Here is a 22,335-nt window from a genome sequence, read left to right as displayed (position 1 = left end):
TGATCATGTATTTGGGAGAAAACAGTTGTGTATGGTTGAATTTTTTCAGGAGGTCACAAATATGGTGGATTCATATTATTTATCTGAAGTTTCAGAAAACTTCATACAAGTTTAAACATAAGACACTGTTCTCAAAGATTGATGTGAATGGAATTGGAAGTAACCAATTGGCACAGGTTTGGAACTGAGTTGATGATAGGAGACAGAATGTAGGGATAATGATACATGCTGTAGTTGCCAGCATGTGACCTCAGGAAAATGTCCTTGGGCCTTAGGTTTTTCTTTTGCTGTAGGTAATAACTGTAAGCAACATTGTAGGTGCACCTGCACCAAATGGACTGCAGAGGTTCAAGAAGGTAGCTCACCACCACCTTATCGAGGGCCATTAGAATGGACAATAAATGCTAGTCTTGTCAGTTGCATCCCAACCCACGAATGGATATTAAAAATACTGAAGTAATGGAGAGCTATATATTTGAGTTTGCTGGATGATATGAAGTTGCGTGGTACAGAAGTAAACAATGTATTGAACAAGGGAATTTTCAGAGAGGTATTGAGAGACTGAGTGGTTGAAACTGTGGCAGATGACATTTAATGTGAGGAAGTTTGCAGTCTGTTCGATCATATATTCAAGTCTCATCATATTCCCTATCACTGCTCTGGATCTGAGGAAGTTCTAGCACTTCCTGAATCACTAGACTGAACCACTGCAGTCTGTGTGCTGTAAACAGACTTATAATGCCACTAGGGAGGGAATTTCAGGATTTTGACCCAGCAACACTGAAGGAATGGCAATATATTTCCAAGTCAGGATGGAGAGTGGTTTGGAGGGGAACTTGTAGGCGGTGGTGTTCCCATGCTTTTAAATGGCTCGTAGACTTATAGCCTTTATCTTGACCGTGATACACAAAGAGGCAGACATTTTTCTACGGTTGTAGAGTTCTTGTTCGGTCCTACCTTGAATACTGTGCTCAGTTCTGGGTATCAGACCTCAGGATGAATATATTGGGTTTGAGAAGGGGTGCAGCTAAGATTCATAAGAATGATATCTGGGACTGAAAAAGTTAAGTTTTGACAGCAGGTTGCGCAGATTAAGCTTGTCTTCCTGTGAGTGTGGAGAACTAAGGAGGACTAAGGGGTGATCATTTTTAGTTGTTTAAGGTGATCTGGTTAGTGGCAAGAACATATTTCCTCTTTGTGGGGAACAGTGAAAGAGAGAGGTGGAAGTTCAGAATGATGGGTAGCAGTGGTGTTACAGATCACCACTTATGTGGAGAGGGCAACAGAGTTAGCGCTTTGAGTCCAGTATGACTCTTCAGAATTGAAAGCTGTTAGAATTTTTTTATATGCATTTGACAGAGACCGATGCCCAGTGCAAAAGATAAAGGAGCTGTTAACGGTGGAGAAAGGGGGAAAACAAAGAGATGTAGATTGGTGTAAAGGGAGGAAATGAGCCCTGTCTACTGAGAGCAATGTAAACAAGACAGGTGTCGGGGTGAGGAGGATGGAGACAGAATGTAAGAAGTCCTGGAATGAGACTTGAAACTGAACTCCTGGCTCAAAGTCTAGAGTGCGACCTGTTATGCCATTAGACCTTGAAATATGAGGTATAACTTTTAAACATTGGAGCCTAAGCCTCATGTCAAGATAAATTTATTGATATCAAGTGGTGTAGAAACATCCCAACTCTCTCTCTCTGCCTGTCTCTCTCTCTTTCTCTTTTTTCTCCACCTGCTCAAGAAAGCTCCAATGTTGGGTCGCTTGGAATTTTCAACATTAAAACTAATAGATTTTTAGCAGAATTATGGGATTATCATCAAAAATTAGTAAATGGACTTGAGCTACAGATCAACCATGATACCATTGAATGCTAGAAAAGGTTCGAGGACATAACTCTTCATTCAAGTACATTTTGGCAAGCTGCACTGAACCTGAGGGAGCTTTTTTTTTCTACATCAATAAGTAACAAAGCATAATTTTGCTGATTTTAGCCCTGAAACCAGCACACCAATTAGGGTCAAACATCTAACTTCTGTTGTTGAACCTAGGTGAAAAAGTCCACCTTCAAGAGCTGCTTGAACTGTGCAAGGCATCTTTTCAAGCCAAATATTGTGCTCGAGGAAGCAAAATTAGTTCTCCTGATTCTGCCAGTCATCCATCAATGGGCTTCGACAGAAAAATATGATCCATTGTAGTGGAGGTACCGATTGATATTAAGAGAGAAAAGTCAACCAAAACAACACAATTAAAAGTAGGTTATGGAAAGAGAACCTACTATATGAAGCTCTAAAACTAATGCATACTTGGTTCCCCACTGACCTGGTAGCATGAGTGTACCAGCCTCCATGATTATAATAAGTTGTGGAACAGGTTTGGAGGACTGAATGATCTAATCTTGCTCCTTTATTCCATGTTTCTGTGTTTCTTTCATGGGACGTGCCAATGGCAAGGTCAGTATTTGTTACCTATTCCAAATTACATTCAAAGATGTTTTGCAATTCACTCATGGGACATGAGTGTCACTGGCTGGGCCCACCACTTATGGCCTGTCCCATGTTGCTCCCTTGAGAGGGTGGTGGTGAGCTGCCCTCTTGAACAGCTGCAATTCACCTACTGCACCACAATGCCATTAGAGAGGGAATCCCAGGACTTTGACTCAGTGGCACTAAAGGATTGGCAATATACTTGCAAGTCAGGGTGGTGAGTGGCTTGGAGGGGAACTTGCAGGTCATAGTGTTCCCATGTATCAGCTGCTCTTGTCTTTCATGATGGAAATGATCGTGGGTTTGGAAGGTGCTGCCTAAGGATCTTTGGTGAATTTCTGCAATGCATCTTGCAGACAGTACACACTGCTGCTACTGTGCATTGGTGATGGGAGGGAGAGGATGTTAGTTGATGCAGTGCCAATCCAGTGAGCTGCTTTGCCCTGGACGGTGTCAAGCTTCTTGAGTGTTGTTGGGGCTGCACCCATTCAGGTAAGTGAGGGGTATTCCATCACACTCCAGACTTGTGCCTTGTAGATAGTGGACAGGCTTTGGGGAGGTGGATTACTCACCACAAGATTCCTAGCCTCTGACCTGCCCTTGTAGCTTTTGTATTTATATGGCTAGTCCAGGTCAGTTTCTGGTGATTGGTAGCCCTCAGGATGTTGATAGTGGAGGATTCAATGATGGTCATGCTATTGAATGCAAGAAGTGATGGTTAAATTCTCTCCTGTGAGAGATGGTCATTGCCTGACATTCACCTGTAGCAAATGTCACATGCCATTTTTCAGCCCAGGTCTGAAGATGGTGGTGAATTGTCATCTTGTAGCAATGCAGTCCTTGTGATACAGTTATTACTGAGACTGGCTTTCCTTAAACTTAATTCCAGATTTAACAATCTAAATTCCATCAGCTATTGTGGTGAAATTTGAATCTGTGTCCCTACAGCCTTAGCCTGGGATTCAAGACCTATAGTTCAGTGGTGGGCAATGGAATCCAATGACAGTAAATGTTAACAGGTGTATTTTAATTTTGAAGAATGTGATGCCTTGGGCAAAACTGGGTGCTGTGGAAGACTGGAGAGATTTGGGGTTTCTATTACACAAGGCATTAAAAGGAAAACCTCAGATGGATGAGGTCACAATAGAATAAATGGAACAAATGAAAACTGGAACAGGTCAAGCACACCCAATTGGGAGGAATATTTGTGTAGAAGATAAGTAACTGAGGTCTACAAAATCATGAGGCGTGTAAACAGGGTGGATAGCAAGAAGCTTTTTCCCAGAGTGGGGGACTCAATTACTCGGGGTCATGAGTTCAAAGTGAGAGGAGGAAAGTTTAAGGGAGATATGCGTGGAAAGTTCTTTACACAGAGGGTGGTGGGTGCCTGGAACGCTTTGCCAGCAGAGGTGGTAGACGCAAACACGTTAGCGTCTTTTAAGATATATTTGGACAGGTACATGGATGGGCAGGGAGCAAAGGGATACAGACCCTTAGAAAATAGATGACAGGATAGACAGAGGATCTTGATCGGCGCAGGCTTGGAGGGCCAAAGGGCCTGTTCCTGTGCTGTAATTTTCTTTGTTCTTTGTTCTTTGAGACATGGGTGGCATGGTGGCTCAATGGTTAACACTGTCACCTCACACAGCCAGGGACCTGGGTTTGATTCCAATTTTGGTGACTGTCTGTGTGGAGTTTGTATGTTCTCCCCATGTCTGTGCAGGTTTCCTCCCACAGTCCGAAGATGTGCAGGCTCGGTGCATTGGCCATGCTAAATTGCCTGGTAGTATTCAGGGATGTGCAGGCTAGGTGGGTTAACTCTGGTAAACGTGGGATTACGGGTATGGGCTACTTCTGGGTGGGATGCTGTTCAGAGTGTCATTGCCAACTCGATGGGCCAAATGACCCTTGTCTGCACTGTTGTGATTTTGTAAAATTTCCAAGCAATTCTGTATCTAAGTTAGTAGTTTTTGGTGACAGGACTATTCACTGTGAATAAATTCAACATTGTTAAAAAGATATACCTAGTCAAAACTTTCTGTCTTGTCCTCATCAAGACTTAGAAAGCGAACACCAATTTATGTGAGAAGAGGATAGACCATGGTTGGTTTGGAAATGCAGCCAGAACTGTTAACTGTCAGTCTTAGCTGATAAACCTTGGACCAGGTGGGTCACGTTTGGTTGGTTGGCCATTGCAGGAGGGATTGGCAGTCTCCGTTTTTTTAAAATAGGTACAGTGCATGGACAAATTCCTTTTGCCTATAAAGAACAAGGTCCTATGTGTGAATAAATGGCTTTATCAGCTCTCTTAAAACAGTGAACAAAGGAACACTACACAGGTGTCAGTATTTGCACCATGTAATTTATAGATGTACACCATTTGGAAAACTTGGGTTTGGCCAACTTGAAGTCTGGCACCTCTGGAGTCAAGACACCTACCTGAAGAGAGAGTTTACAAATTCGGCGTGGTAACTCCTCCTGCTCCCATCTGCCCAATTGACTGGCTATAGAGTGGCACTTGAAGATTATGACAATATAGCCCTCAAGGTTGATGTTAATGTAAGGGTCACACATGGTTCTGCCAGGTAGAAGATAATATCTGGAAAAGAGAAAGAATAGAGGGTAAAAGAGGATTGTCAACCATGTGCTTTTTTTAAGCTAGCTCACATTTTGTGTATTTTAAAAGAAAGAGTGAAATGGGCATTCTTATTCAAGGGAATTTGATATGTTGACATTCTTGCAGTTTTTAATAATTGGCAGAGTTTGACTTTGTCCTGCAGCAGAATGTAATCTTCAAAACAAATCAGCAACAAGTTGCAGAACCTGCTAACAAAGCTCAGGGCACTGGTTTTATTCTATACAACAAGAAGCTCCAAGCATTACACAGCAGAGCTCATATCAACTGGCATCATATTAAAGAGTAAAACAAGAGTGACCTTTACAGATCACCTTCTTCAAATATGGGCAGCGAAGAATAAGTACTTAACAGTGGTCACTTGTATAATTTTTTATATTCTGAGCCAACCTCAAACTTATGACTGTTGGATTTGTTTTATGTGAGAAGCAGCCTATCTAAAATGCTTCTTAGGTACTGACTCTCAGTCAGACGTCACACAACACCAGGTTTTCATCAGTGATAATGGGAATTGCAGATGCTGGAGAATCCAAGATAACAAAGTGTGGAGCTGGATGAACACAGCAGGCCAAGCAGCATCTCAGGAGCACAAAAGCTGACGTTTCGGTCCGAGGCCCTTCTTCTCTCTGAAGAAGGGTCTAGGCCCGAAACGTCAGCTTTTGTTCTCCTGAGATGTTGCTTGGCCTGCTGTGTTCATCCAGCTCCACACTTTGTTAACCAGGTTTTCAACCAACAGGTTTATTTGGAATCACACAATCATTTGGAGCGCAGCTCCTTCGTCAGGTACAGTGAGGGAGCAGGACACACACACACAAAGTTTATGGGCAGAAAGATCAAAAGACCATACAACTTGTGTGAGTGGAGTATCAGATGATAAGTCTGTGCAGGTGACCAAGAGTGTTAGATGGAGAGTAAAATGTTTATAAAGTCAATGTCAGTGCTGTGCTGTCATGACAACCAGGCAGAGCCATAAGAGTATACAAAAGGTGACATCTCAGGCCAGACACTGAATTGTAGGTGTGAGGCTTTGTTCAGAATCCGTCTCAGAGTTTTAACCTGGAATCGGGCTGGTTTTATTCTGAAAGCTGGAATTTATAAGATGCCACACCGACTGACAGTGACTACAAATTGTATGTCTTTTGAACAAAATAGAATGCATCTGCAAGCAAACAAACATCTTGGAATGAAATGATTCGCCCCATAGATTTAGGGGTGTGTGTGTAGAAGAATCATAGAATCCCTACAGTGTGGAAATAGGCCCTTTGGCCCAACAAGTCCACACCGACCCTCAGAGCATCCTACTCAGACTTATCCCCAATAACCCACTTAATCTACACATCCCTGAACACTATGGGCAATTTAGCATAGCCAATCCACCCTAACCTGCACATCTTTGGACTGTGGAAGGAAACCGAACCACCCGGAGGAAACCCACGCAGACACAGGGAGAATGTGCAAACTCCACACAGACAGTTGCTTGAGGGTGGGATCGGACCTGGGTCCCTGGCAGCAGTGCTAACTGTTGAACCTTGAGCCACTATTGTGTGTGTGTGTGTGTGTGTGTGTGTGTGTGTGTGTGTGTGTGTGTGTGTGTGTGTGTGTGTGTGTGTGTGTGTGTGTGTTGTGTGTGTGTGAGTGTATGTGTGTGTGTCTGTCTGTCTTGTGTGTGTGTGTGTGTGTGTTTCTGTCTGTGTGTGTGTGTTTCTGTCTGTGTGTGTGTGTGTGTCTGTGTTTCTGTGTGCGTGTGTGTTTCTGTGTGCGTGTGTGTTTCTGTTTGTGTGTGTGTGTGTTTCTGTGTGTGTGTGTGTGTGTAAGAGAGTGTAATAAGTAATTCAAAACTGTACCAACTAATTAAGGTTCAGAGATCATAACAATTTATCAAGGTGATGCTATCAAAACTGGACAGTAATGAAGATTTTACAGATACAGAACAATGTGGTGGGATCACCTGTAGCACGACGTGAGCGCAAGATCACTTTTGACGCCGTCTTCATGGGTACGAAACTTGGCTATCGGTCTCTGCTCAGCGATTCTGCGTTGTTGTGTATCATGGAGTCTGCCTTGAAGGACGCTTACCCGAAGATCGGAGGCTGAATGCCCTTGACTTTGTCCACCCCAGTCTAACACTAGCACCTCCACATCATACTGACACTCAGCAATTTCTGGACAGTTTTGTGCTACATATCTTTCAAAGATCATCTGAACAGTGGAGAGGGAGAAAAATCATTGTTTGATGGAAGTCCTTTCGACACATATGCTTTGCAAGGACACTTGGCTGCCCCACTGTCAATTGCATATTAATGTCTCCATCTCCTTCACTTTGGCAAAAGATGTAGACAGAAGCAACAAGATAAAAATACCCAGCTACATTATAACATAGCACTGGAAACCATTTATGCCTAAATGGATAATACTGAACAGCATTAGCTTGAATTCAGTCCCTTCAGCTGTGTATTATACTTCTGTCATATTCAGGATTATTTCAACCCCCAAAATTGTATTGGGTCACCAAGAAGTTAAAATTTCAAACCCAAACTTGACCCACCTCCTTCTATGTTTTGACTGACCTAGGCAGGTAACCGCAGTCTGCTAGCAGTTAGATCCCTATTTCAATGAGACTGTGTGCCTTAGATTTTAATACAGCTTTAATACTGGCCAATTGAATTGGTGGGAACAGTGATTTCCTGCAATGAGAAAAGGCCATGTGTCCCGCAAAGTCAGTTAATTTATTCTGCAGTTGTGTATTTACTTCATTATGCATTCTACTCAACAAATTTCATCTCTAAAGGAATGTCTTGCAAACCTTTTCTTGTCCTATAACACCTCCATCCCACCTTCCGAAGTTACTCAAGACAGCTCCACATGACCTATCTGATTGTATGTCTTGCATTGGATATTCAAGACTAATTCCCCTTGTTCTGTATGGCACAATTGTGATCACTGGAAATGTATTCTATACCTTTCTCTGCACTTGTCTTTGTAATCCCACTGATTATAAACATTTGCCAATCCCCGTTGGGCACCTCCCTTTGCAATCTCAACCAGAACTGTTCTGGAGCAACAAAAGACCAACACTTCATTTGATAATGGCATGCCAAATAGGATGACTTAAAGAAGGGAGGGATTACCATACCAATGGAGGGAACTAAAAAAGTGCACTTCAGAAGACTGCGAGAATGCAGCCTAACCTTGGAGCTAATGGTTTGCTCTTTTTTGTGGAATATCTCGAATTTTCTTGCCTGTAGCAACTGTGATTGTGGGACTAGATAATACTGATAATGTTTTCAGAGCTTTAATTAGATATTGTGTGTGTGTGTGTGTGTGTGTTGGGGGGGTGGAATGAAAGATTAATTATTGTGAACTATTTTGTGAAGAAATGACTTTAATGAAAACATTATTATGTTTCCTTGTAGCAAATTTCTACTGGGTGGCAGGAATGACTGATCCATTGCTTTGTGGTAATAGCACAGATGCTGGGTAAGTTTTATCTTCTGTGTGTGTCTTCTAATTGTTGAATTCCATCCTGTTTTCTAATTATGATAATTGTCAAAGATTCTTCCAATTGAATTTGGCTGTCTGATGTGGGACTTAATCATAAAGACCAGAAAGTTCCACAATTTCATCTGTTGTCTATGCTGATCTCAGCTAGGCAGCTGTTGGGGATCTGCATTTTGCTTTAATGATGTTAAACTGCGGGGAGAATAAATCATCCAAGACCCCTTTCTCTTCTTGTTATTTAGAGTTTCTTTGGCAGAGAGTGCAGAACCCTGTTATCACACGCTCTCAGTCTTCTGGTTAAAGAGTAGCCTCTTTGATCAAGTAATGTTGACAACTTAAATCTGTGAAGCTATGACTTCAGGAAGGGGAGAAAAGAAACAGTGTCAATACAGTCTCAGCTGTCTGGAGGAAAGCCCAACATGATGGAAGAAGGTCAATGAACTTTCCCATTCCACCAACATAAACGGCCCCCCACAGGGCAGAAAGTTTGAAGATGGGGGTTGGGCTGCCTGACATTCAGCTCCTCAGCCCTTACAAAGGGACGGCCCTGACTCTGACTGTCCCAAGTGGCTGACTGACCGTGTCCAAACTCCTGGACTGGGATCGGAGGCTGCCTCTGACTTACTGCTGGGAAGCACCCCCCCCCTCCCCCCACCAACCCCCCAGCTCAGGCTGCATCCCTTGATGTGACTGAGACCTTCTAACAGCCAGGACAAGCTTCCTGCCTTTGTGTCTGCACTAAATGGCAACGAAGGGCAGCAGTCCAGTGAAGCTGCTATCTCTCGCTGAGGGACAAGGCAAGGCAGTATGCTGTGAGTATCCAGGTGGGCTCAGAGTGAGGGAGCACTGAGAGAGTGAGTGAACAGGCTGGAGATCCAGCCTGGTGCAGGCCATGAGCTGGGGCTGTGTCCCTGAGCATACAGTGTCCTTTGCTGCAGCATTACAGTGAGAGTTCCCAGGGCAGCCTGAGGGGCAGGACTGAAGGACAGAAGTGTCCTGTAAGTGGATTGGAAATGTGCCATGAGGGTTCTTGGAGGGTGGTACATGCCGGAAGTCAGTATCTGTGGGGTGTGTGTGCCCCATGGACCGTGCCCTGTGATGTTGGTGCCCGGTGTCCAACATAAAGATGGTTCAGAGCAGGCAGTAAGCGGAATCCACCAGGTGTTCGCTCTGACTTCCGTATTGAGAATTCCCCACGTCTGGATTATTGGGGGAGTTTGGTAAAATAGAGAGGCGGGTTGGGCTGTTAACTAAATGTTTAGCAAGTGCAAATCGCCATCATTTGGTAACTTGGCACTACCGAGTGAGAATCTCACCTATTTGTGGAAAGCATAAAAGATACTGCGAGATCACCTCAAATTCGAAATGGATTTTGCTGGATTTGTCACAAAGTTCTGCCACAAATCTCACCTATAGCCCACGTGTGCTCATAAGATTCTGCCCTCTGAGACTATTGTAGTTTTTTTTACATTGTTGTGCTGATGTTGTTCTTCTGAAATTGCTTTTCTCAGCCCTCTTGAGCCTCTGTAATACTGGCTGGGTGTAGCTCTCACTGATGGGCTCCCGTGATAGCATCACATGCACCTTTGTGCTTCCTGTGTATTCTCCTGGCAGACTTTGCTGTTAGGGAGGGAATTTCAGGATTTTGACCTGGTGACAATGAAGAAATGGTGATACATTTCCATGTCAGGATGGTGAGTGGCTTGGAGGGGAAATAGCAGGATGTGGTGTTCCCATGCATCTGCTGCCCTTATCCTTCTAAACGTAAGTGATCGTGGTTTTGGAATGTGCTGACTAAGGAACCTTGGTGAATTTCTGCAGTACATCTTGTAGATGGTACACGCTGCTGCTACTGAGCATCGGTGGCAGATGGAGTGGATGTTTATGGCAATGGTAACAATCAGGAGGGCTGATTTTGTCCTCGGTGGTGTCAAACTTCTTGAGTGTTGTTGAAGCTGCCCTCATCCAGGCAAGCGGGGAGTATCCCATCACACTCCTGACTTAGTATCAGAGATAATGGGAACTGCAGATGCTGGAGATTCCAAGATAATAAAATGTGAGGCTGGATGAACACAGCAGGCCAAGCAGCATCTCAGGAGCACAAAAGCTGACGTTTCGGGCCTAGACCCTTCATCAGACCCTCTGATGAAGGGTCTAGGCTCGAAACGTCAGCTTTTGTGCTCCTGAGATGCTGCTTGGCCTGCTGTGTTCATCCAGCCTCACATTTTATTATCTTGGACACTCCTGACTTGTGCCTTGTAGATGGTGGGACAGACTTTAGGGAGTCAGGAGGTGAGTTACTATAGTATTCCTAGCCTCTGGCCTCCTCTTGAAGCCACTGTGTCTGTATGGATAGTCCAGTTGAATTTCTGGTCATTGGTAGCCCCCAGGATGTTGACACTGAGGGGTTCAGTGGTAATGCTATTGAATGTCAAGAGGCAATGGTTAAATTGAGTCTCTTCATGGAGGTGGCCATTTTCTGGAGCATCATTTGAGTGAGTATTGATTACATCTTATTTGTGCCTCTTATTGAACCAAGCCTTTTCCAACAATATGGTATGACAAGGTATGGCAAATGTGCAACAGAGTTGCAGCTACTGACCTATATATAACAAATTAATTCACTGATGAATTTTCCTTTACTCAGTACACTGACACTTTGAAGTGTACTTTCACACTATCCTTACCTGGTGCTGTGATTGAAGGAAAGCTATTTCTGTAAGAGGGTGTCAGATTGTGAAACGTCCCATTTTTGTTTGCTTTGTAAAGAAATTTGCATAAGGCCCTGCAGTATTGAAGACCATCTTATACCTGCTGAACGCCGTCAGTAGTTTGAATGGTTTCTTTGGCAATTCTCGTCAATTAATTATTGTTCCTCCTCAGAGGTTTGGTGACATGCAGGACCCAGGTGTGATTGTTTTACTGTTACTAGTGTGCTCAGGTTTAAGTGGCTTTCAGTTCTCGGAATCAAGCCCAGGCTGTTCTGGTGCTTATGCCTGAGATACATTAGCTTAGAAGATTCACAGTGATGGCATGCTGAATGATAACCTTGTGCCAACAGTCTGCTGATTTCATTGGATGGCAGTGTTGCAATGAAGAGCACCTTGAGTTAGCTCTTTAGACATGGGGGAAAGAATAGGTCTCCAGGGTCATGACATCCAAAGCCATTCATGCAGATCTGTGCTTATAAATAGTTTTGGCATGCAGTAAGGGAATGGTCAACAATCTCTCAAGATCTTAGCCACTGTCTTCCACCTGCACCCACTGCAATCTTTCAGTCTTTGTTGCTTAATTCACTGATTGTGAAAAGCTTTGAGAACCATGGGAACCACCTCATCTTCTAGAAAGGAGCTCATTTTCTTGGTAGCAGCCAACCTGCCAAGTTGCACATTCGTCAAGAAATTTAGATGTAACTTGAAGATTTGTCAACAATAAAACCTTCTGAATGTCCCATGTTACGTGCTTACAGGGTGAGATTCTGTGAGACATGTTGAACAGTAACCGTGGTGGAAGTGACATCTATATTTTTCCTCCAAACTGACTTTTGAAAACCACATTGGTGGTATTCCCTATTTTATGCTAAATAACTTCCTGTCAGAAGAGAAATGAAAGAAACAAATGAATGGGAAGCAGCAAGAAATCCACGGCAAATACTTTTACTCTATAAAATATTTGGGAACTGTTTTACCACAGGTTACATTGAAGATGGACAGCTTAGCATCTATTCAAAGAAAAATGTTGCTGACAGTTTGTGTTTCAACTGTTCAATTTTCTGACTGACTTTGCAGCAGCACAGGGGCAAGAACATGCTGATGACCCTTTGCCCTTTTATTTACATTGCATTTTTATTCATTTCCTATATTTGGTTCTTCTCATTCACAATCTCATATGCAAGGGGGTGGTTAGTTATCCCGCATCTAAAATGCCAGCCTGTAGCTTGCCACCACGATACATCAAGGAGACTGAAGACACAAATCTCCCATCTGCCCTTTTTCTCATTCCTGAGAGAGACTCTCAATTGAGCCTGGCTAAAGTTGAGAACTACCCTTCTCCCTCGTGATAGACGAAAATGTCCCTTGTATTTGTTGTTTAATCAAGCCAAATCCTCATTCATAAAGAATGTGTTCACAATTTTGTTGGACAAGAAGTTTTCATTGTTCAACTCATGCAATGGATCCCTATGGAAGGAGGAGTGAACCGTTGAACAGGTTTCCTGCCCAGGCTTGGACTTCTGTACTGATCCAGGTGCTTGACGTGATGACTGCATTGAACATGGAACAGTACAGCATAGAAATAGGCCCTACAACCCACAATGTTGTGTCGAACATGATGCCAAATTAAACTAATCCCTTCTCCCATGATCGTATTGCTCCATTCCTTGCATATCCATGTGCTTATCTAAAAGTCTCTTAAACGCCCCTATTGTATCTGCCTCCACCATCCACCCCTGGCAGCCTGTTCCACACTCCCACCCCTCTCTGCGTCAAAAATTTACCCCACACATCTCCTCCTTTGAACTTTCCCCCTCTTACCTTAAATGCATGCCTCCTAGCATTAGACATTTCAACTCTGGGAAAACAATTCTGACTGTCAACCCCATCTAGGCCTGTCATAATTTTATAGACTTCTATCAGGTTACCCTTCAGCCTCAGCCACTCCAGAGGAAACAACTCTAGTTTGTCCAGCCACCCTTGTAGCTCATACCCTCAAATCCTTGTAGCATTTTGTTACCTCTTCTTAACCGTCTCCAAAGCCACAAGACCTTTCCTGTAATGTGGCGACCAGAATTGAGCACGTGCAGCCTAACTAACAACCTATAAAGTTGCAACTTGACACCCTGACTTATGTACTCAATTTCCTGAGCAATAAAGGTGAGCATGCCATATGCCTTCTTTACCATCCTATATATTTGTGCGGCCACTTTCAGTGAGCTATGGACTCGGACCCCAAAATCCCTCTGTACATCAACACTATTGAGGATCCAGGCATTATCTGTATATTTCCCTTAACATTTGATCTCCTGAAGTACAACACCTCACACTTGCCTGGATTAAACTCCATCTGTCATTTCTCCGCCCATGTCTGCAACTGATGGATATCCCACTGGATCCTTTGACAACCTTTTACACTATCCACAGCTCTCCTGATGTTTGTGTCATCTGCAGTTGGTTAAGAACCCAGAAAAAGTTATTTCCCCTCCCTGACTCAGCTTAAATGAAAAATGGTGTGCCATGCAAGAAGGTGCAAAGCAGTGAAGCAAAATTCACCCCATTTTATCTGAACTCAGAATCCAACTGATATTCTGAAAAAATTGTTATAGAAATGCTCACTTAGCAAAAATATATCAATAAATTGGTACAAAGGCAAAATGCGGACTTTCAGAATGTGCCCTTGTGGAAACTAAATGCTGTACATGATCTGTTACATTTCTTTTAGCCGATGTCCTGAAGGGTATATGTGCATGAAGGCAGGAAGAAATCCTAACTATGGGTACACCAGCTTCGACACGTTTGGTTGGGCTTTTCTAGCCTTGTTTCGACTCATGACACAGGATTTCTGGGAGAATTTGTACCAGCTAGTAAGTGATAAGGCATTTTATCCTTATGTGTTCATATGTTCAAATATTTAATTTGCTGATTTTAGTGCAGATTCGGTATACAAGCTTGTTGTGTGAACAGTTGTACTCACTTTCAACAGATTCTAACTTGGTTGATCAAGCAATCTAAACCTTTTTCATGTGTTATAGAACCTGACAGCGCAGAAGAAGGCTATTTGGCCCATTGAACCCATACTGACCTTCCAAAGAGCATCTCACCCAGACCCACCCCCCCCCCCCCCAACTCTATCCCTGTAGCCCTGCATTTCCCATGCCTAATCCCCTTAATGTACACCTCCCTGGACACTGCGGGCAATTTAGCATGGCCAATCCACCCAACCTGCACATCTTTGGACTGTTGGAGAAAACCCACACAGATGCAGAGAGAATGTGCAAACTCCACATGAACAGTCACCCATGACTAGAATCAAACCTGGGTTCCTGGCACTGCGAAGCAGCAGCACTAACCATTGAGCCACCATGCCACCTTTTGGTGCAGAGAGGTTATTGACTGTACCAGTCCAACAGTCAGCATATGTTACCCTCTCCTTTATCAATATTTTTGAACCAACCTTTTCAGAGTTGCTATTACACACACACCTTTGTTGCAGTTGAGAGTTGAATCTGGGCTTCAGCCCCTTATCCTGAGATTGTGCCGCACTCCCCCGTGTTCTGGATTCCTCAGTCCGGTGGAAACAATCTCTCAGTATGTCAAGACCCTTCATTCTTCTAAACTCCAAAGAATATCATCCCAATGTACTCAGTCTGTCATCCCAGGGACAAGTCTTGTGAATCTTCACTGTATGACCTCCATTTCATGTGTGTTCTTCTTTTAAATACAGACCAAAACTGCTTTCACTACTCCAGGTGTGGTATCACTAGAATTGAGGCAAGACTTCTTTATTCTTGCACTCTAGTTACCTTGCAGTAAGGGCTGACATGCCGTTTGCCACTGCTGCTGAGTTCATTTTACAAGCACGTGTTTGAGATGTTGGTACATTTTATAAACCTTATGGAGATGTGGGAAATTGCTTACTCCATCCAACAGCAATTTGAATTTTTATAGTATTGTTAATCTTGAACAGTGTCCAAAGTTCTTCATAAAGATATTATCAGAAAATAGAAAGAATGAGATTTTAGGAGCAGTGGCGGTCAGAGGTTTCATTTTAAGGAGAATCTTTCAAAAGGACTGGGAGATGTATGGTGATGGAGGAATTTAGGGGAGAAATTTCAAGAGCACAATGCTGAGGTAGCTAAAGGTTGTGCAGCAATGTTACATAGAAACAATTGGAATTCCCACAGAGATTTTAAAAATTCCGGAAGCGATCCCATCAAGGGTAAATATTCAGAAGAAAATGGCATTAACGTATAATGGTAGAATGAAGAGTGAAAAATCAGACTTCTGGGGTCTGGTGGATTTTTGGGCCTTGATGGTTTTCTTGGGCCTTTTTGTTTTAAACTGCAGAATTAACAAAATACTATCTATGATTTTCCAAATATCTTTGAAAATAGGAATTCTGCCAAAAAATTGGAAGGGAGCAGATGGTTCACTTGTGTTCAAAAGAGGTGAAAGGGTTCATGCATGAGATTTACAGATAGCCTTGTCCCAAATGTGAACTTTTCGATCCCCGGTGGGGTATGGGACAGAATCAATGAATGCTGAAAAATGCCAGATAAATTGGAGAGGCAGGGCTGGAGGTGTAAGTCATGTTTGGCTAATTTTATTGAATTTTGGACAGTGTATTTGTAAAAGAAATGCAATTGTTGTGTATATATTAAATTCCAGGAAATAGTTGACCAAGTGCCAAGTAAGCGACTCAGTATAAAGATGAGGTGTATGGCTATAAGGAGAAGATATAGCTCCATGGATAGAGTGATGTCTGGGGGTAGATAGCAGGGAGTAAATTTTATTTTTCTAATTGGTAGAATATGTTCAAGTTTTGCTCAAAGATCTGTATTGGAATTTGTCATGTCTTCTCGTTCGGCACATGATTTAGATATACCCAGGCAAAGAATTACAGCAAAACTTAAATTTTCAAATCAAGACCCCGTTATTGATATTATTCTGAACCACACAGTAGTGATTGTAACAAAGTCAGTCAGATGGATCCATAGAATCTGAGTTCCCTGATTGGGGCTGTTAACCTGGTCTAATCAGGGAGCCCTGGCTGACAGTTATAAACAGGATGGTCAGAGACTCTGTTCACTCTGAGACTTGGCATGAGGATACTGGACCAGTGTCAGGAGTGACTTAATGAGGGGATGTCAGCCTCCGTGGAGTTATTTTTCTCACTATAGCCATTTAGAGTACAGGATCAGGGAAGTGATGCTGAACTTGTACAAGACACTTGTTAGAGCTCATCTGGAGGATTGTGTACAGCTGTGGGCCTCACATTATGGGAAAGATGTGAAAGTGCATTGGAGAGAGTGCAGAAGCGATTTACGGGAATGGTTTCAAGTATGTTTAGTGATAAGGACGGATTGAAGAAGTTGGGACTATTCTCCTTGGAGAGAAGAAGGCTGAGAGGTTAGAGGTTTTCAACATCATGAGTGGGGGCTGGACAGAGTAAACAGGGAGAAGCTGTTCCCACATGTAAAAGGAACAAGAATGAGACGGGAGTGGATTGAAAGTGATGAAGCGAGGGGGATGTGAGGAGAAACATTCTCACCCAGCGAGTAGTTAGGGTGTGGAATGCACTGCCTAGAAATGTCAGGGAGGCAGGTTCCATTGGGACACTCAAGAGGGGCATTGGATGGTTATTGGGATAGAAATGATTTGCAAGGGCACAGGGGAAATGTGGAAGATTGACACTTGGGAATGATGCTCACTTGACCAGCTGGTGCACGCACAATGGGCAGAATGGCCTCCTCCTGCACTATAACAATTCTGTGATATAACTGACTGAGTTAAATTGTCCCTCATGGAACTGAAACCCTGACAAAAAGACATTCAGGACATTATGCAAAAGGTAGAAAATTGAGAAGGAAGGTGCTTCTTTTCAGGGTTGGTTGGGGGAGGGAATAAATCTTGCATACTAACTTGATTTGGCCTTCTAAAATGCAACAAAAGTGTTCATTTTTTGGCATGAGCAGCTTATGAGTAACATTCATGGGCTAACTGTGTCTAAAATAGCAGTTCCGTTCCTGGCAGTTATCCTGACTCCAATCTGCTCCTGCAGCAAAATATCAACCTGCTGTTCCTCTCCTTGCCTGGCCCAGGGCCAGCAGCAGAGTCTGTGCGCAAACAGACCTGGAAAACTGGAAACAGCCATAGAAGATCTACAGAGAAATGAAAATGCATGCGAGACAATTTCCAGATCCATTTGAGAAAATTGAGACTTAGAAAAAATCAACCGTAATTTGCAAGACTGTGTAAATGGCCTATTCATTGGTCAGATTGACCAACAATGGCACAGAGCTTCTGGGTTAATTAGCAACTGAAAGGCAATATTGATTCAAATATCAGAGCAGATTCTTAGAGTGCAAGGAAATTAACTGTGTAATGTATGACAGATGGGTTTCCATAATGCACTTTTTGCTGTACTTACGTAATCCTATACTTAGTACATGTGACAAATAAATAAATCTAAATCTAAAGTAAGAACATAGAAATAAGAGCAGGAGGAGGCCTTTTGACCCCTCAAGCCTCTTAGATCATAAGATGTAGGAGCAGAATTAGGCCATTCGGCCCATTGAGTCTACTCCACCATTCAGTCATAGCTGATATAATTGCGCTTCTGGAATTCAGTATAGTTATGGCTGATCTGTTTGTAACTTCAGCTCCACTTTCCTGCTCTCCAGAATTATTAACTCCACTGTAAATCAAAAATCTGCCCAACTCAGCCTTGATGTTTTGTTGCATATGAAACATGACACACATGAGCTTTTCCCAAAATTGATTAAGAAAATGCCATTTATCCCAAAGAATCTGTTCCTATCCTACCTCAGGTACATGTACATTATCATGGGCCTGTTTAATTTTCAGAGGAAAAAGTTCTGTTTAACCATTTCCTGATTCCCAAAAATATTTCAGAAAAAATGCTGCATATTCATCTACCAATACACTTCCACTATTCATAGTTGACACCCTTACCCTGACTCCAAGCACAGATTTCCAGTTGAATGGAGCATTTGAGAGTCTTGATCTTTACATGCCCCTTATAACCTCCAGATTTGTTGCCACCCAAATATCTGCCCCACTACCCTTTTGAAGAAAGTGAAACCAAAAGACATAAGAACAGAAATAGGCCATACAGCCCATCAAGTGTGCTTCACCATTCAATGACATCATGGCTGAATCAGTAATCCTCAACTCCACTTTCCTGCCTTTTCCCCATAACACATGATTTCCCTTACTGATTGAAAATCTGTCTGTCTCAGCCTTGAATATACTTATTGACTTGACAGCTGTCTATGGTAAAGAATTCCACAGATTCACTACTCTCTGAGAGAAGAATTTCATCTTCATTTCTGTCATAAATGTGAAACCCCATATTCTGAGATTATGCTGTCTTGTCCTAGACTCTTCCACAAGGGGAAACAACCTCTCCCCATCTCGCCTGTCAAGTCTCCTAAGAATCTTGTATGTTTCAATAAGGTTGCCTGTCATTCTCCTAAACTCCAAAGAATATAAGCCCAACTTCTCCTCATAAGACAATCACTCCATACCCGGTATCAGCTGAGTGAGCATTCTCTGGACTGCCTCCAATGCCAATAATTTTTTCCATATATAATGGGCCCAAAACTGTTCACAATATTCCAGACATGAGCATAAAGTTCCTGTACCAATTTTAAAGAAGGAGTAAACCATTTAATTTGAAGAATTGAGTGCAAGTTTTCAATAACACTTACCAAAGCGTTCAAGAAACTGGTAGAGAATTAGTATCAGCAATAGAACTGTGGCCTATTCAACTTGATAAACTTGCACAACCACGTCACATTGATCATGGGTTCACAGCTTAGCCTACAGGTTTCGTATGATGGGAACTCATTGAGGAGCTATCTGGACTCTGATCTGCTCACTCTCCAGCAAAATGAATTTGCAAAACTGCTTCTCTGATTCCAACCTATCTGGGGACGTGCTTTGCGCACTCACATTGTACCAATTCCAGAACTTCAGTTGAGCTGACTTTGCAGTGCAATACTGAGGGAGGGTGGAATCATCTAAGATGTTGCCCATCAGATCAGTTGTTAGGCCAAGATCCTGACTGTTCAGAAAACAAAACTGCTGGAGATCACAGCAGGTCAGGCGACATCCGTGGAGAGAAAGCAAGCTTACATTCATCTAGGCTCTAAATGTTAGCTTGCTTTCTCTCCATGGATACTGCCTAACCTGTGTGACTCATAGCATTTTTTTTGTTTTCAGTTCAGATTCCAGCACTTGCAGTAATTTGCTCCGATGTCCTGTCTGTTCACATAGGTATGAAGAATCTCTTGGCAATAAGTAGAGAAACCTTTCCTAATATCTTAGCAAGGTTCTTTCCTCAACCAACACTGTCAAAACGTCTGTAAGAGCTGCAGCTACATTTGCCTGAATAAATATTCACTGACTATGAAGTGCTTCAAACTGTTTTTGAGATATAATAAGGTCTCTATAAAAATACCACAAATAGCAAGAGGTTTTATAACTGATATTTGAAATAGGAGAAGAGAAAGGAGATTTGATTGACAATCTCAAGGGAACCAGGCAGAGTACATGGAGATAATTGATTCCCACTGACTGAAGGGGCAAAAACAGAGGGCACTGATTTAAGGTGATTGGCAAAAGAGGAAATGCCAACATGAGGTAAAACCCATTCACTTGGGGAAGTGGTTGGGATCTGGAATGCCTTGTCTGAGGTTGCCTTGGAGGCAGATTTGATCAGAGCTGTCAAAAAAGAACCAAATAAACATCTAATAAGAATAGAATTGTAGAAGCCCAGTTTAAAAGGCCAGGGACTGTGGAGTGAATGACTAGCCTTGTGTGCTCCAACTATTACATGATTCTATATGAGCAAAGCTGGTAGATGGGTATCACAGTACCCATGTTTGTCTGTTGACAGTGACCCTAACTGTGTGTTCTATAATGATGAATTTAAAAATAAATTGTGTCTTTTGCAGACATTAAGAGCAGCAGGGAAGACGTACATGATCTTCTTTGTTCTTGTCATCTTCGTGGGTTCTTTTTACCTGGTCAACTTGATTCTGGCTGTTGTCGCCATGGCCTATGAGGAGCAGAACCAGGCTACCCTGGAGGAAGCTGAGCAGAAAGAGCAGGAGTTCAAACAGATGCTGGAGCAACTGAAGAAGCAGCAGGAGGATGCTCTGGTTTGCATCTTATATCTTTTATATCGGGGTGGGATGGTCTTAAGGTATTTGAGGCTAAACTTTAAAAGAAGAATTAATCACTCTGCTGGTATTAGCTTTACAATTTTGCCTTAATCAGTGCCTTCTTTTTCTCTACACATGCGCGCACACCCTTGCTCTCTCTCACTCACTCTCATGCTCTCTCCCCTGCCCCTGTCTTCATGGAGGGCCTGTGTTGCACTGAGAGATTCCTACTGACTCATTTTTAGACAGGAACCAGCACACCTGCTACCAACAGAACATCCATAACTGGTATAAGATGGGTAAAATGGCCTCTCTCTGAACTGGAGCACATCTTTGATCAGAAATAGTGAACGTAGTGGGACACATAGGTGTCTGCTTAGTTAGTGCCATAGCGGACATTGCAAGAACTTTGGTTTGACTCCTGCCATTTTGTTTCAGTGGGACTACTCAATTGACAGTGAAGATTTTTGTTTTCTGCCCCAGTCTATTGAAAAAGGCAAAAACAAAGAGGGAATGGGAGTATACGTTGCTTTTCAAAGTCTTTTTTATAAACTCAAGACAATGAATCAAAGATTTTTATGTAAACATTTGTTAAACAATAATGCACCTTCTGCTGATATTTATTGGAAAGGTTGAATTTCCCCTTTTCAGTAATCTTACTGAAGAACCTGGCTGCCCTTCTTGATTTTGCAGCTTCATACTCAAGTTTTCACAAAGGGCTACAGATGGTCTGAATGGATGAGCAAAACTCCAGGAGTTGGCCTGCAATGTGGGGAAGTGTCAAAGACAAATCTCAGTGTTTCCAGGTCAGGACTAGAGAGGGGATGGGATCTCAATGGCCCTGCACGCAACCCGGAAAGCTAGTGTACAGGTACAAAAGATCAAAAGGGCTGTGTCTCATGTGGGCTGAAATACAAAGGAGCAAGTGAGAGGCTTCAGTAGCACAGAGCTGCAGTCATGCTCCATGGGAGGCACTGCATTCAGTTTTGGATATTGTACCTCAGGAAGGAAATGGTGAATATGAATGGTGGACGGTGCAGATTTAACAGCCTGATACCAGGGTTTAACAAGTTAAATTATAATAACAGGTTTCGTGTGAGATTGCATGAAGAAAAGGTAGGTAAATGGGATTGGAGTTAGTCCAATGGGAATGTAATTTTTTGGACAAATTGATCATCACCGGACTGGCTTACTGTGCATTAATGGCAAGAAAGTAGGCAAAAAAACTCTTTAAAGGCCTGACTGTGGACCATCTGCTTCAAAACCCAAATTAGCATGCAGTTGGTTCTAACATTTCACATTCTAACACACTCTTCATTTCCCGTTCATAACATTTGAAATTGTAAAACTAATGAATCATCACATTGTTAAAAGGCACAAATAAGCTGTAACTAAGTTTACCAAAACTTATGCCTGGTCAAAATTTTATATGAACAGTTTAATATTGACCCAATTTCTCCACAACATTGCCAAACTGTTTTGGAAATCAGTGCTTCAAGCTGTTAGGTCAGGGTATTACGAATCTGCTGAAGGTGTTTCTATTTCCCATGATTTTTATTTGCGTATTAAACTCCTTGTATTAGTATTTGAGCATTTTGCAACAACAATCAAGTTTCTAGGATCAATTCTGTTAACTGTTGAGGACTTCAAGTCATTTCGGTGTTTTTGTTTTATTGATTGAATCAACACACCTTCTTTATCGAGATAGTAGGAACTGCCGATGCTGGAAAATCTGAGATAACACGGTGTGGAGCTGGATGAACACAGCAGGCCAAGCAGCATCAGAGGAGCAGGACAGTTTGACGTCACGGGTC

The 22,335-nt window shown here is 42.6% G+C and overlaps 1 protein-coding gene across 10 annotated transcripts in view; it reads left to right on the top strand.

Moving 5' to 3' along the window:
* LOC125448188 (sodium channel protein type 8 subunit alpha-like) overlaps positions 1–22,335 on the top strand; it is a 326,376-nt gene that overhangs the window by 197,081 nt on the left and 106,960 nt on the right. For all 10 annotated transcript variants that reach the window (XM_059643402.1, XM_059643399.1, XM_059643398.1 and 7 more), the window contains 3 exons: positions 8,532–8,595; positions 14,053–14,194; positions 20,312–20,518. In XM_059643402.1, the coding sequence (XP_059499385.1) occupies positions 8,532–8,595; positions 14,053–14,194; positions 20,312–20,518 (413 nt within the window). The remainder of the gene's footprint in view (positions 1–8,531; positions 8,596–14,052; positions 14,195–20,311; positions 20,519–22,335) is intronic.

The sequence above is a fragment of the Stegostoma tigrinum genome, chromosome X (genome assembly GCF_030684315.1).
Source record: "Stegostoma tigrinum isolate sSteTig4 chromosome X, sSteTig4.hap1, whole genome shotgun sequence".
Taxonomy (NCBI): domain Eukaryota; kingdom Metazoa; phylum Chordata; class Chondrichthyes; order Orectolobiformes; family Stegostomatidae; genus Stegostoma; species Stegostoma tigrinum.
The sequence above is the reverse complement of the archived record's forward strand: the minus strand, read 5'-3'. Positions and strand labels throughout refer to the sequence as shown.